This window comes from Larimichthys crocea, chromosome XV, assembly GCF_000972845.2.
Source record: "Larimichthys crocea isolate SSNF chromosome XV, L_crocea_2.0, whole genome shotgun sequence".
Taxonomy (NCBI): domain Eukaryota; kingdom Metazoa; phylum Chordata; class Actinopteri; family Sciaenidae; genus Larimichthys; species Larimichthys crocea.
In genome coordinates this window covers 5,275,300-5,289,554 of record NC_040025.1, presented here as the reverse complement: position 1 = coordinate 5,289,554, position 14,255 = coordinate 5,275,300, and the positions used below count along the sequence as shown (strand labels likewise).

The 14,255-nt window shown below is 40.5% G+C and overlaps 1 protein-coding gene across 2 annotated transcripts; it reads left to right on the top strand.

Annotated features, from left to right (window-relative positions):
• Positions 1–563: 563 nt before the first annotated feature.
• si:rp71-17i16.5 (phosphatidylinositol 4,5-bisphosphate 3-kinase catalytic subunit gamma isoform) lies at positions 564–12,354 on the top strand. 2 transcript variants are annotated; one of them, XM_019253251.2, is made up of 13 exons: positions 564–637; positions 782–1,017; positions 1,589–2,808; positions 3,490–4,135; positions 5,328–5,393; positions 5,885–6,110; positions 6,765–6,859; positions 8,051–8,194; positions 8,283–8,373; positions 10,391–10,521; positions 10,665–10,776; positions 10,866–11,023; positions 12,019–12,354. In XM_019253251.2, the coding sequence occupies exons 2-13, from the start codon at positions 787–789 to the stop codon at positions 12,274–12,276; spliced, it is 3,378 nt and encodes a 1,125-aa protein (XP_019108796.2). In that variant the 5' UTR covers positions 564–637; positions 782–786; the 3' UTR covers positions 12,277–12,354. The 2 variants fall into 2 exon arrangements, with proteins under 2 accessions (XP_019108796.2, XP_027144614.1); XM_027288813.1 differs by having other exon boundaries at positions 594–637; positions 814–1,017.
• Positions 12,355–14,255: the final 1,901 nt, after the last annotated feature.

Below are 14,255 nucleotides of genomic sequence, written 5' to 3'. Positions count from 1 at the left end.
TTTGTTTTACATTGTAGCTTAATATACTTTCAATCCCTGTCACAAGTAAAGCTCTGTACTATGTATTGTTAATAACTTAGCTTACATGAAAGTACAGAGCTCAGTGATTACTTTGGAGACCTAGAATTACAGCAGCCGTTGAAGTGACAGAAGAATGACTGCCAATTATAAGCATAACTTTGAAAAAAGCTATCTTAAGCTGTATATTCAAGGTGCAACCATTCTACATGGCTTCCACAGAACAGCAGGCCAAACAACCCAAACAGGTTTAGGACATTCCCGTAAGACATTATGCTGTTCCCTGTTGACTTGAATTGAAACTGAATGAAACACATTTTATGTGTCACAGTGTAAAAGTACTTTTTATTTAGGACTGTTGTAAAGCATTAACTGTGAAAATGTCTGAAAGGGTTAGGGAAATTGAGTGTATAAAGGACAAACAAGTAAGACAACCTCTTTACAGTGTCATTAAATTCTTTGTTAGTGTTTATCTATGCTGGTGTTTGAGAAGTGCGGTATAAAAGGAATGAGGAACTCTCAGAGCAGTCACTAAAAAGGGAACACACAGTCTCGCACAGTCAAACAGGTACAGACTCAGGCATGGACTCCACCTTAGGATCTTAAGAAAGCTGTCGTGGTAAGATTTGTCTGCTTTATGGTTTGCTTTAACAGAACATTGCTGTATCACATAAATAACCTGTGAATTGTCCTGCAGAGATCTTAGATAATCTAATGCGTTAGATTCATACGCATATTTATGTCCATGTTTGCTCTCTTAAAGTATCGATGGATCCTGCATTGCTGATGAGCCAGTTTGGCAGTCCGGACCATCTATCTGAGATGTTGACTCAAAGCTGCTCTGAGAACAACCTCAAGTTTATCTGTGACTTTAAATCAGTTCCACCACTGGGGTCTTGTGATGAAGATTACAATGTCAATATGGACTGCGAGTCAGTGTCAGTCATCCTCCCCGCGCAGTGCAGCGTCTACCAGCTGCGGCTACGCATCAGTATGCAGGTAGGATGGTCTATGTTCAAAGGTTTGTTTAAAATTTGCATTCTAAAGCATTTTGTAGATAAATACTTTACCTCTTGAATATTTGCTATATATAAGGGTTAGGAATGGTGAATAAAAGTCCTGGTAATGCGTTTGTGAGATGTTCAAAGAAAGGCAAAGATGGTCAGTTCACTATTGATCCCCTGACTTTTCCCCTAGTGTCACAATAAGGTTCACATTTGTGCTTTGTGTAAGTGAAATGTCTTGACAGCTATTGACTTGCCCTTAACGTTGGTTCATACCTTGTTCGTGTCCTCCACAAGATGAATTGTAATTATTAGGTCCAAATTTGAATGATTCTCACCAAATACCATCAACCTCAGCTGTACTTTGTGTTTACTGCTATTTCAGTAAATGCTCAGGTGCTAACAAACTAAGTTAAGATGGCGAACACGACACAACTGTTTATAAAGCATTTACAGTTTGTGATACGACCTCATAGAGCTGCTAGCATGGCTGTAGACTTTTAGTCTTGTTTCTAATAAAGCTGCTACCGTCAACACTTTTCCAATATTTGTCTCTATGCCTTCAGGCCCATGTACAAAACTGCCATCCAGACCCTCTTACAATACTGGACCCAGAGAAATACTCTCTGCTCTATGCCAGGGGAGAAGACTGGTATGAGGCCTACGATGACTGCCAGGTTATCAGGACGTTAGACATTCCATGGTCATTTGACGACACTGGACGTCTGTCAGCACATATAGTGTTAAAACCGCTCGTGGCAGTTGATTCAGAGGAGAAGAAGAAAGAGCAACAATGTCTGACTTATCTGATTGGACACAACCTGGAGAAAGACGCATCTGACAGACTTGGTGAGCTCACATTCACCCGCAGAAAGCTGGCATCTCCAAGAAGGCAAGAGCTAAGGAATCGGGATGACAAGTTATATGCCACAGAGCCTTGGGTAACGTATGCCCCCATTCCAAATGACCTACAGGACCAGATAAACAGGAAGCTCCCTGTCACCCTCCATCACATGAGCAAGATCAGCTTCAGCATACAGGTTGATTTTTCTACAACGCCAAATCTTCTTCTTAAAGTCTTTAGAAGGGTGATGGCAGACCAAGGGCTCGATTATGACACTTCTGATGATCTGGTTTTGAAAGTCTCCGGGAGGGAGGAGTTTTTATCTGGAGATTACATCCTCAGTGATTTCCTCTGGGTTCGACAGTGCTTGAAAACCAACGAAGACCTCCACCTCTCTGTGGTCCCTATATCGCAGCTCGTTGATGAGACCGTCAAGTTTGTGGATTGGCCACTTGTTGATGGTTCCAGTGGCCAGTTCAGCTCCCACGATGATCTCCGCCTCGAAGGGAAGGATTTGGATGACATCTTCATGATATCGTTGTGGGACTGCAACAGAAAACTCAGAGTCAAATTGCTTGGCTTTGACATCCCAAAACTTCCAAACAAATGCCCTCAGTCAGTTTATGTAAAAGCCTCTATACTTTATGGCAACAAGGTTCTCTCTTCAGTGTCCTCTGCTCCCAAGGCTTTTGCAGATGAAGTACTGTGGAATGAGTGGCTGGACTTTGATGTTCTCCTCATGGACCTGCCACGTGGTGCCAAGCTAGGTTTCACTATTAATGCTTGTGGGGGTGACATCTCATCACCAGTGACCAAAGATACAAAGCCCTCAATAACCAAAGACTCGAAGCCGCCATTGCCTTCAGGCAATAAAGCGCCAGACGCGCAGAAAGGGAAGGGGAAGGTGCTCTACTTTGTCAACCTTCTCCTCATAGATCACAGGTTAGGTTTTTCATACAAGTTAAGTCTTTGTGATGTATTTATCAGTGTTAAAATGGCTGAAATATTTTACACTTGAAAGTTATGCTTTAAACATTCAGAAGCAAACTAGTTTTGCAGCATACTGTGTGTTGAAGGTGGATATGAGGCTGGGCAGCTTGTCAGTCTCATAATGAATTACTGAATTTGTTCACATTGCGCAAATTCCACCAAGACATCAAATCCATAGTTTTCAAAACAGGAAAAGAAGTTGTGCAGGCTTTCATGCTTGGGTGCAGTTTGTCCAGGTGAAGATGAGGGACTACACTCCTAACTAAAAACACACAATGTGCATTGCTCAGGAAGCTGAGATGTGGAACAACACAAAACGTGCATATTATCAGCTGATACTGATCACTCATCAACCATTTTCCATATCTTCTTTTTCTTCTGCATTTCCAGTTTCAGTTGTGGTTGGGTATAGAAATATGAATATGTATTTTCAACCTCTGCAGTGCAAAACTAGCACACAAAAAGCCATCCAGCTTCATGAGACTGATCACATAGATATAAGTAATATCACGCTCTGGATCTTAACTTGCCTACTACTACTGAAAAAAAACATAACTGTATAAGATATTTGATCTATCACTAATCACCTACAAATCTTTTAGAATTGTGATTGTCACTTGTACTTCTCTGCAGGTCCATCCTTAGCCAGGGTCCCTACACCCTGCACATGTGGTCCTACCCTGACCTGGAGGAAGAGGCCATCACCTACCAGGCAGACAAGCTGTCAACTGCTACGAACCCAGACATAGCTGAGTCCATGGCCATCAGCTTCTTTCTGGATCGCTACAGCTTCCCCGTGGTTCTCCCAAATAGCTTTAGCCCCTCTGAAGGCTCTGACAGTCCTACCTCCACCCTCACACGGAGAAAATCTTCTGCTTCCTCTTATACACTCTCATCCTCACCGTCCTCACCCCCTTCCACCAATCCCAGCGCAGATTCTTTGCATGTGAGCCCATTGACTGGCAATGTAATTCTCAGATCCCCATCTCCAGTCACGAACACCAGCAAGGCACGCCTCAAAAGGTTCAGGGAAGAGAGCATCCAGTATGCCTCCAATCTACCCCATTACCTGCGCAATCTTGATTGGATGGACCGCAGAGTGGTTGAAGATGTGCACTGGCTACTGGGAAACTGGGATCCTGGGGAACTGGATATAACAGTGGCTCTGGAGCTGTTAAGCATGGACTTTGCTGATGTGACGGTCAGGAGAATAGCAGTCCAGAGATTGGAGAGCCTGTCCAATGATGATGTACTGAAGTATTTGCTGCAGCTTGTGCAAGTAGGTGTTTGTATTTCAATAGACACAGCATAGTTTTTGTGCTGTTCTAAGAAATAAAATTAAGACGCATATAAAGTATATATATGGTGGAACCCTGAAATTAATTATAATATATTTTTCTACCACACCTATTGCCTAAATATAGATTTAATTATTGCAACTTATTTTGCTAACTCATAGATAAGTTACCATAAATTAGCATAGCTTTATCCCCACAATGATAATTAAACAAATTAATAATTACAGAGAACATATCTAAACTACTAAACTGTAACATACCAGTAATTCAACAAATAATGAACTATTCTGTAACTCAGCTTAGGAAATGTTGTCCATTGCCAGTTTAAATAATTGGTGTTCGGTAAATGTCTTAGTTGTTCTTGTTTAGCCTTTCAACACACAGCACAGCAGTATATGATGATGAACAATGGCAGATTTACCACCTACCACCAGCAAACATCAACTTCGACAGTTGAAATGCACTTAATGGCTGAGTACATATTGTGATAAGGCTGAGGCTAGAGCAGTGTTTCTCAAACTGTAGGGTGCCCGGGCTGGGAGAGTGAAGCTCAGTTTAAAAAATATGATCTATGTAGTGAAAGAATTGGGATGGCGGGACTTTCTCGTCATATCTTCTAAATTGCTAAGCCGATTAGAATACATGAGAAAAACAAAACTGAATTGTTTCAATTCAAATATTTAAAGTTTTTAAAAAGAAAAGGTTTATCCCATAATGTTGGCCAGGGCTGCTACACACATCAGCCATTTTGACATAAACCACTGAGGGCCTACACAACACGTAAACGCTACACAGTGTATGTCTTAGTCATGAATGTAACTCCACAAAGTAATGTAGTTCATTAATGATATGCTGACTCCTGACCTTTGAGGTGACGCTGGGTCAGGACAGGTAGTAAACTACAACAAATACAGTTAGTAAAGAGTAAATACATCGATTGCTGTTTGGATTGCCTTTATAAAGTTCCATTTTCCAAGGCAATCACCTCTCTGTATGCAGGTGTAAATACAACCAACTGAATGTGAATACATTACAGTAAATACTATTATGAAGGAGCACTGGATTTTTTCTTTTCAAAATGTGTTTACTAATTAACACAAGTGTTTGTGTAGATGCCTTATGTTATGCATTATGCATTACTGACATATTTTTTCATCCTGTTTCTTCATATAGACTCTCAAAGTGGAACCCTACCATGACAGTTTCCTCGCTCGGTACCTCATTCAAAGAGCTCTCAGGGTAATTCATGCAGCATCCTGATATTCCATTTCTTAGTATTCTCTGTATGATTCATTCACTTTAGGTCTATAGTGTCTCTATTGTGAAGTCCTGGATGCAGTCTTCTGCAATCTTCTGTAGTGCTCCCAACAATATTTGTTAATAACCAGATCAGCATGGCATGGTTCAGCTATATTTGAGTCAAATGCAGATACTAAAACTTTAAAAAATGTAAAATTTTCTACTCATATCGTTTGATTTGATAGAGAACTTATACATATTTTTATTGACAGAGCAACAGTCAATGAGGAAAGTCCAACACTGTAATCGATGGCGTAACAACATCATGCAGTACCAGATTCTTACAGTCATAGGAGTGGACTCAGCTTTGCTGTGGTCCAACCATAAATACAGGACCTGAACCTGGACATGCACTACAGTCATGATCACACTGTCACCTTGTTCTCATGTTTTCACTCACTGGCTCACTCATCTCATCTCCTTCAATGCAGAGCAAGAGAATTGGCCATTTCTTCTTCTGGTATGTCCGCAGTGAGGTGGCGGGCTGTCCGTACTTCCGCCAGCGCATGGCTGTGATTCTGGAGGCCTACCTGCTGGGCTGTGGCCAGGCCATGCTTGACAGCTTCACCCAGCAGGTCCAGGCTGTGGAGGCCCTGCAGGAGGTTGCTGTACTTATTAAAAAGCTGTACCCCGACAAGACAGATCTTTCTCATACAGGTAGGACACGTCTAAAAAAAGACGGTTATACTGTTAATAGATAGAGTAGATGATTAGTACTGTTCAGCTGTTTTTATTGTTTTGTTTGCCACCTTTTATACCGCCAAACACTGAACCAGTGGTATATAGACTTAATCCCTGAATATTTTTAAACCTGTCTACCATAGTGGCATGTCTACTAACATTTTTAGCTTCCACAGCCAACATTTACCCTGAATTTGATAGGTGGCAGATGCTAATTTTATTCCCTGCTGACAGCTGTTTTTCTAAAATCCTAGTTAAGGTTTTGTTTAAATATTAATGAGCTTTATATAGAAGAAATCTAATCTACAATTAGTTATGAAAAGGTGGAAGGTTGAGTTCCTTTATGCATATTAAGGGGTTTTGCACACCTGGTGCTGAACAGCCAGTTACGAATAAAAGAATAGCTGCTGTTTGTCTCTCGTCAAGCTCTTATAAAGACGTCACTTTAGCAGCTAAATTGCTGGTTTTATTCTCATGGGATGATTTCCCCCCCCCCTTCTTGTGGGCTCTTGGAAATGAATTGACACTGAGTTCTTTTCCAGGTAACCTCGTGCTGGAAGAAACCATCTGGTGCAACTAATTAGCTTCATTTCACCTTTGTGTCTTTGTGTCTCTGTCTCTTTATGTTAGCTACCCTCAGGCTTCAGGAGCTTCTCAGAAGCTGTAATCTTCCAAATGAATTCCTGTTACCCTTTGACCCTCGAATCAAAGCAGGAGTGATTCTGGTAAGTGTTGCTAAAGCTGCTTCCCCCTGCCTACTCTTCAGCATATCTTTTTTAAAAATTATATCTTATTATATTATAACTTTTCCCCTTCATTTTCATTTTGTATCAACAGTCTGATTATCTCTTGATAAACATGTTAATTACCCATGTTTTACATTGTTACACTCAAACAAACAACAATGAGTGACATTAGACTACCAGATCTAATTAGGACTAAAATATTCTCATTGTCTCTGACAATCAAGCTGCCGTTGATGCTGTTGGTGTTTGTTTCCATCCGTGAACGTGATCTGGAACAGCTTGAGCAGTTGTGTTATGTTACATTTGAATTTTTCTCATGCTAACCTTTGAACACTTCTGGCAAAAAAAAGTACCTGGCTGAATTTTTACCCTGATGCAACACAATGTCATCTGACAAGATGCTTCAGTGGCCAAACACATACTCACATAATTATTTTGCCTGAATGGCATATATGACCAGTGCAATAAAAAATAAAAAAGTTGCCACTCTGATATTTTTCCAGAGTTGTAAAATCCTGCCTAACATTTGCTAATTAGCACTAAACACAAAGAACAGTAGAGGCTAATGGGAAAGTCTTTTAGTCAAAAACCCGATGATGGTGCAAGATAAAAAGTCAGAGGATTATCCTCTGGGGGCCGTGATTTCATGACAATCCATTTAAGAATAAGATATTTCAGGAACCAACACTGCTATACAACTAGCCATACTGATAATACTGTCAACATGTATAGCTTATAGAGAATGTTCCTGTGATAAAAGTGTCAATAACTAGGACACAGGACTCAGGCACAGAGATGGTGTCAAAAGAAAACAGCAGGCTTTATTGAGTGGCAGCAAGGTACGCCTCTTACAAAGTGATGAAACAAAACGGGCTATGAAAACTACGACTCTAAGGAGAGCAAATGAAACGGCTATGGAAGGTAACAAAATAATAATCGCTCCAGTCGGAGGAAGTACAACTTAAACTATCTATGACTACGAAAACACTGGTTCAAAGAGGAACATCAGTAACTAAACCCATGTGGCACAGATACAAGATTCAACTCTTCAGTGAGGAGTCTCTTTTATTAACCTTCTCCAGTTTACATACGACCACATCACTGTCACAAGTTGAGAAAATCTTTTGTTAGGGCAAACCAATCAGTTCTCTTTATACTCCTCTCTCCCAGCTGGACAAATGCAAGGTGATGGCCTCGAAGAAGAAGCCACTGTGGTTGGAGTTCTCTCCCATGCCGTCGCCAACTTCTGCCACACCCGTGGGAATAATCTTCAAAGAGGGGGACGATCTCAGACAGGACATGTTGGTCATTCAGGTCAGGGAGAATGAAGCATTTTACTGACAAAGAATGTTGATGTTTCATGGTCACTTTTACAGCTGACTCTGGGAATCTTCCTATTTAGACACTGGTGGTGATGGACTCTATCTGGCAGGAGAAATCTCTGGACCTGAACCTTGTCCCATACGGCTGCATCTCAACAGGACACAACATAGGTATTAACATAACAGCAACATTATGTAGAAATTAATTCGATATTTTTGCAATTTAGCATCTGCAGTTTCTAGAGTGTAATCTCACTGTAGTAAATATGGACAGCTGTACGCGTGTATTTGTTCTGATTGCATTACTTATCAAAAACTAGAGACAACTTTGCCTTTTATTTCACCAAGCTCTCACCAACCACTAAAAGTCAGACCCAGACTTGGCTTCTTGCTCGCTCACTTTCTGCTTTTCTGCTCCGTTAACCTATGCTTCGGTCTTTTCACCTCTGTGATTATGTCCATAGAGGCAGCCTAGCCCGGTTACTCTACCCACTTTCCCGGCTCTGGTTCTGGCACAACAGCAACTCTGCTCCCCATCTCCCTCTTCCCGGGGCTCTGAGCTCACAGTCCATACAGCCCAACTATCACATTGCGCTAACATTAACTAACAGCAGCTACAGTTGACAGCAGTTTAGTTCACTGTCCATCAGGAAACTCTGTAAAACACAGAGAGTTGAGCCGGGGGACATCAGAGAGAAAACCAGAAAACATTTTCTCCATAAAATATGATCCAGTTTGACCAAAATTAGTCAAATAGTTGGTCGTGTGTGACTTAGTGCCCTACTGGGTTATATACTTATTACAGGTGATTGTATGTAAAGTTACATAGTGTGAGAACAGATGTACGAATGACAGAGACACCATTCACCTGATTACAGGTCAGTGCAGCATCAACATGATTTTATGCTAGAAAGCATACATAATGTAGCTTTGACTCTGTTGTCTGAAAGGAGTACTTAATGCTGCTTATTAATTTAAAATCAATACAGAAATATTTGATTTTTTCCTTAATATTGTTATTTGAGAATAATACATAGTTTTTTTAGGCAGCCTCATTAAACCCATTAAGAGGGCATTGCTGTTTTTTAAACTTTATTTGCCTACAGTTGATGCAGTTTCAAGTCTCTCTCCTGAAAAAATAAAGCTTTTATTTATTTATTATGTTGACCTAAAAGTAAAGTGCTTCTGAAATTACTACAGTTACTTCCATAACAGCCATTATTATCTTCTTTCATAATAAATATTATCTATTACATGTTTTATATGTATTATGTTGTTCCCTTAAAAAAGTGGAATTATAGAAGAATGGGGGAAGAAGAAAGAGGAAACAACATGCGACTCATGCCCTCCCTCGTCTGTATTATGTCACTCAGGACCACAGTTACCATGACTAGTATATGTTTTTAACCTTTTCTAAACTATTTAAATGATCTTTTTAACTAAGTTATCACATGCTATTTAGATTAGGATATGTATTCCTTACATTTTTAACTTCACGTATCTATCTTTAGATATAAGGAATATGAATAAACAAACAACTTTATGTAAGACATATATGCCACACATGCGTAACCTTGACTAGCTGCTACCAAACATGTGACCGATGGTTAAACTGAACTGAGTCATGCTTTAAACTGCAGAACTTCGGAAACACACAACCTCAGTGTCATCAGCGGTAGCTATTCTGTCATCCTCCTCTCCTAATCCCCGCCTTCCTGTCACTCTCCAGCTGCATCTGCCAAAAATAAACCTTGAAAAATCTTTTTTTTTTGTTTTTTTAATCTAATATCTGACAAACCAAAGAACTCAAAATGTTGAGTTTATTACTTCATTTGACAGTGAATGTAAGTAACATTTCTGAAAGGTTAGAAATGAGCTAGAAAGGCTGACAGAGGGGAAAAAAAGCCTTTTACTGTTGCATTCATATCTGTACTGTCTGAATTCTTAATCCACACTGCTTGTGGTTAGTATAGAGAGAGAATCAATAAAAAATACAAACGCATGGCAAATGATGCTGGAACATAATTAGAAGATGAAAAGCAAGAGGGAAAGAACAAGTACACTCAATGTACAAGGGCTTTATGACTAATCTGGTGCTTCACATAATGATAAATAATTTCTGGATCCAAAGATATGATCCAGATGTTTCATGTAGATTGATATGAAATAAAACTATTCTCCTCAACAGGTATGATTGAGATTGTGAGGGATGCAGCGACCATCGCTGCAGTCCAGAGGAACCATGGAGGAACGACTTCAGCCTTCAGAAATGATGCTCTGTTCGAGTGGCTCAAGTCCAAATGTCCACTCCAGGAAATTGTGAGTACTTATGCTTTTATTTAGAATACTTGATATACATTATTATTAAAATATATAATCATAGTATAGGTACATGCTAAATTAGAGCAGCTATTGGTGTGCCAGTGATGTTACTGGACTGCTGTGATCTCATTTGAGTACAGCACTACAAGACTGTGGAGAGATTTGTGAAGTCCTGTGCTGGTTACTGTGTGGCCACCTATGTACTGGGTATAGGTGATCGCCACAATGACAACATCATGATCACAGACCAAGGTATGAGCCACCAAATCTTCTTCTTCACATTAGACCATTGATTGAACTCCATTTGTGCAAACTGCAAACAATCTGTCTGTCCCTCTCAGGGAATCTGTTCCACATCGACTTCGGTCACATCCTGGGCAACACGAAGCACTTCCTCGGCATGAACAGGGAGCGCGTACCATTCGTCCTCACACCTGACTTCCTGTATGTCATGGGCAGGGTGAAAGGGCGTAAAAGCCTTTACTTTCAGCGGTTCAGGGTGAGAAGACCTGATTATGTTTGTCTAAGTGTCATTGTGTTTGCTTGTCTGTAAATTATATTTATACTGGGACGGTCGGTAGCGTATAGGGTTAAGCGGCCGCCCCGTGTGTAGAGGCTTCAGTCCTCACTGCAGCTGGCCCCGGTTCGAATCCAGCGTCGGACGGCCATTTACTGCGTGTCATTCCCCCTCTCTCTGCTTCCTGTCTATCTTCAGCTGTACTATCAATAAAGGCATAAAAGGACAAAAAAATATATTTATACTGATAGCCGACGTCCAAGCAAAGTTTAGAAAAAAGGAAGAAAAATAAGTACAAAGGGTGTCTCCATTGAAGAGTAGTTTGACACCTGGAAATCCTGGGCCCTATCTGTGGCACCCGTCACTGTGCTGGTTGCTGGTTTCTGACCAACGCCGTTGTCATTTTCACAACCATCGGCCACGTTGCGTATGTAGGAAACGTATTTGTGCCCATCTGTGCATTCATGGCCATGTTGGTTTTAAAATGAGGTGTCGTCAGGTGCACTGTTGGTCAAAAACAAAAACACCTGGTCTAAAGTCCATAGTGTCGACCTAGGCGGGCTCACAACATGTGTAAAGTCTACTTGTACCACACAACACTCAGTTAAATATCGGTACATTTGCTCATATGCAGTCAAATGAAGTTACAGATGGAATGGAGGATTCAGAAATCCTGCAAATTAATCTGCAAATCATCCGACAGGATTCCAGTGTGAAGTCTCAGTTCTGTTGAGTGCATCAGGACAGCTGGCATTAGTCTGCAAATCATCTGACAGGGAGATTACAGATGTCAGTTACATCCTGGAAAGATAAAAGCATGAGTCTCTCTATTTCCTCAGCACAAAACTCCTCATTTCTCTGCTGTTTAAAAAGCAATGTGTGAGAATCCGCTGTCCATACAGTATGTGCAAGTATTTAACACATTATTTACCGTGTCTTATATTTGTCCTCCTCCTCTCTCCCTCTGCCTGTATCAGGACACTTGCACCCAGGCGTACCTCTCCCTGCGCTCTCACTCTCGTCTGCTCGTCACTCTTTTCTCCCTCATGTTGCTGACGGGAATCCCAGAGCTGAGCGCCGCGGAGGACATGCGCTACCTGCGGGAGGCGCTGCAGGAGGAACAGGGTGAGGCGGAGGCCAAGGAGCATTTCCTCCAGCAAATCGCTGAGTGTGAGCACCTGGGCTGGACCGTGCAGGCCAACTGGTGGATCCACATGGTGGCAGGCATAAAGTAGATTGTTGGTGATTTGAAGGTGGAGGTGTGATTACCATTACATCCTTTTTTATTACATTCATGTATTGTCTAGCATCCCTCTGCTTTTAGTCACAAAGAAAGCCCTTTCAAGGGCAGAAACACTAGAAGAATGATGGGACAGCAGGTGGGGGAAATGGGCTAGTGATTTGGAGAGCAACAATGGCTAAATAATAATATGTTTCTGTTTGGGCTATATTTAGACTGAGGTTATTCAGCCCCTCTGGCTCCTAACATGGCAGAATAAACCCTCACAACCAGAATAATTAAATCCAAATTATATAATCAAACAGTAGGGTTTTTCCCATCATGCACTGAAATCTCAAAATTTCAAAAGGCTCCTAACTGAGCGAAATTACACATCGTTTTAAATTAAACGGTTTTCAAAGTGTGGGATGGTGGGCCTCACCTAAGAGAACTCAAAAGCAGCCGCGCCACCCCCTCATTATTATTGCTTTTATTACTGTTATTGATGTTGCTTTGTATGTTCCACGCAGGCTAAAAAGGTTTCAACAATAAATGTCATACACATCTTTATTTTTTTAAACATCTTAAACTCCTCCCCCACTATACCCACTGGGTATAGTGGGTATAGGGGAGCTATTAGTTTAGGTCTGTTTGGTGATGCACTGTTCGAGATGAGAGAGGTTGAGGAGGTTTTTCAGAAAGAACGATTAAAGCTTGTGTAACAATCAGGCTTCTGTCATCTGTCTATTGTACTTAATAATGCATGATGAGAAGTGTAAATATGTTCCAGCTTGACTATAATTGATCTAGACACATAATTATAACAATAACAGTATCGCATGATTTCAAATGATGAAGATAAATCTCTGTGTGGTGGTTTGTTGTTTTCCATCTCATAACCAAATACTGTCTTATCTATTGCTTTGTCCTTATTACCCAGACAAACATGTATCATTTTTATTCTTAATGTAATTTATATCTTCTGGATTTGTCATATTTTTCTCAGAGGTGCTTTCATACATATTTCGCATATTTACTGAAGACTACAAAGGCAGTTTATTGGCAATAAATTGGCACCTAAATTAAGATGTAACCAATGATTAGTCTGATAAATAAAAGTGAGGATAGATACAGTTTAACATCCATAATTATGTATTTTCATGAGTGTCTTTGAGGCTTGGCGTGGGATTTGCAGCCTGACAGCACATTGGCAAGCCTGTATAATTGTTAATGCCCCTAGAAGAAATGTTTATCAGTCAGTTTCAGCAGCTTAGTGTGGTTTGTTGCATGCTGAGAAACAAGAATAGAACTGCCGTCAGCTTCTTAGTTGATTGCTTTTCTTTCTCTTTATGTTTACTGCTGCCTGTCTTCATTAGCTTGATTGTGTTCCATCATTTAAGTTACACAGCTACGTTAGTTAAGCGGTGCCATTTACCTTCATACTGTATGTTTAGCTTCTTTAATTATATAAATATCTCATTGTACTGTGTTACAGCTTCACAAGATTCCCAGTAAACTTCATGGAAGTGAATCACCTGTGTCCTGGAGTTTTTTGGGAGTGTTTAAACTGATTGGAAACGTAGCCCAAGACAATAATGTTAACCAAAACATGTGAAATTATGTTTCATTCTTAGATTTCAGCACTGAGGTACAGGCTACATTTATGATTTTATATAGTCATACCAACCTATAACTAATTAACTAACCCATAACCTAACCTACTGTTACACCTGAACAGTTACCATAGTAACTCACTGCAGTCTGAGTGATCATGGTGCGGATGGACATGGTGAGTTTGGTGGTCTCTGGTCATGTGACCACCAAACTAACTCATTAGATGACTCTGAGCAGAGATTAAAAATTAATTGCTTGTGCTTTTGTGTACTCTAATTTAAAACCCTACCATAATAATAAATAACCTCACTGCTCCCCTTTGAAATTTCAGCAGTTCATCTAAAGCCAGGTGGGAAAATTAATTGCTTGTGCTTTTGTGTG

Excerpts from the sequence above, each read along its gene's own strand:
- si:rp71-17i16.5 (XM_019253251.2), top strand. The coding sequence starts at position 787 with ATGGATCCTGCATTGCTGATGAGCCAGTTTGGCAGTCCGGACCATCTA. Across the intron at positions 8,195-8,282 it reads AGGACATGTTGGTCATTCAG|ACACTGGTGGTGATGGACTC; the intron begins GTCAGGGAGAAT and ends CTTCCTATTTAG. Across the intron at positions 8,374-10,390 it reads CTCAACAGGACACAACATAG|GTATGATTGAGATTGTGAGG; the intron begins GTATTAACATAA and ends TCTCCTCAACAG.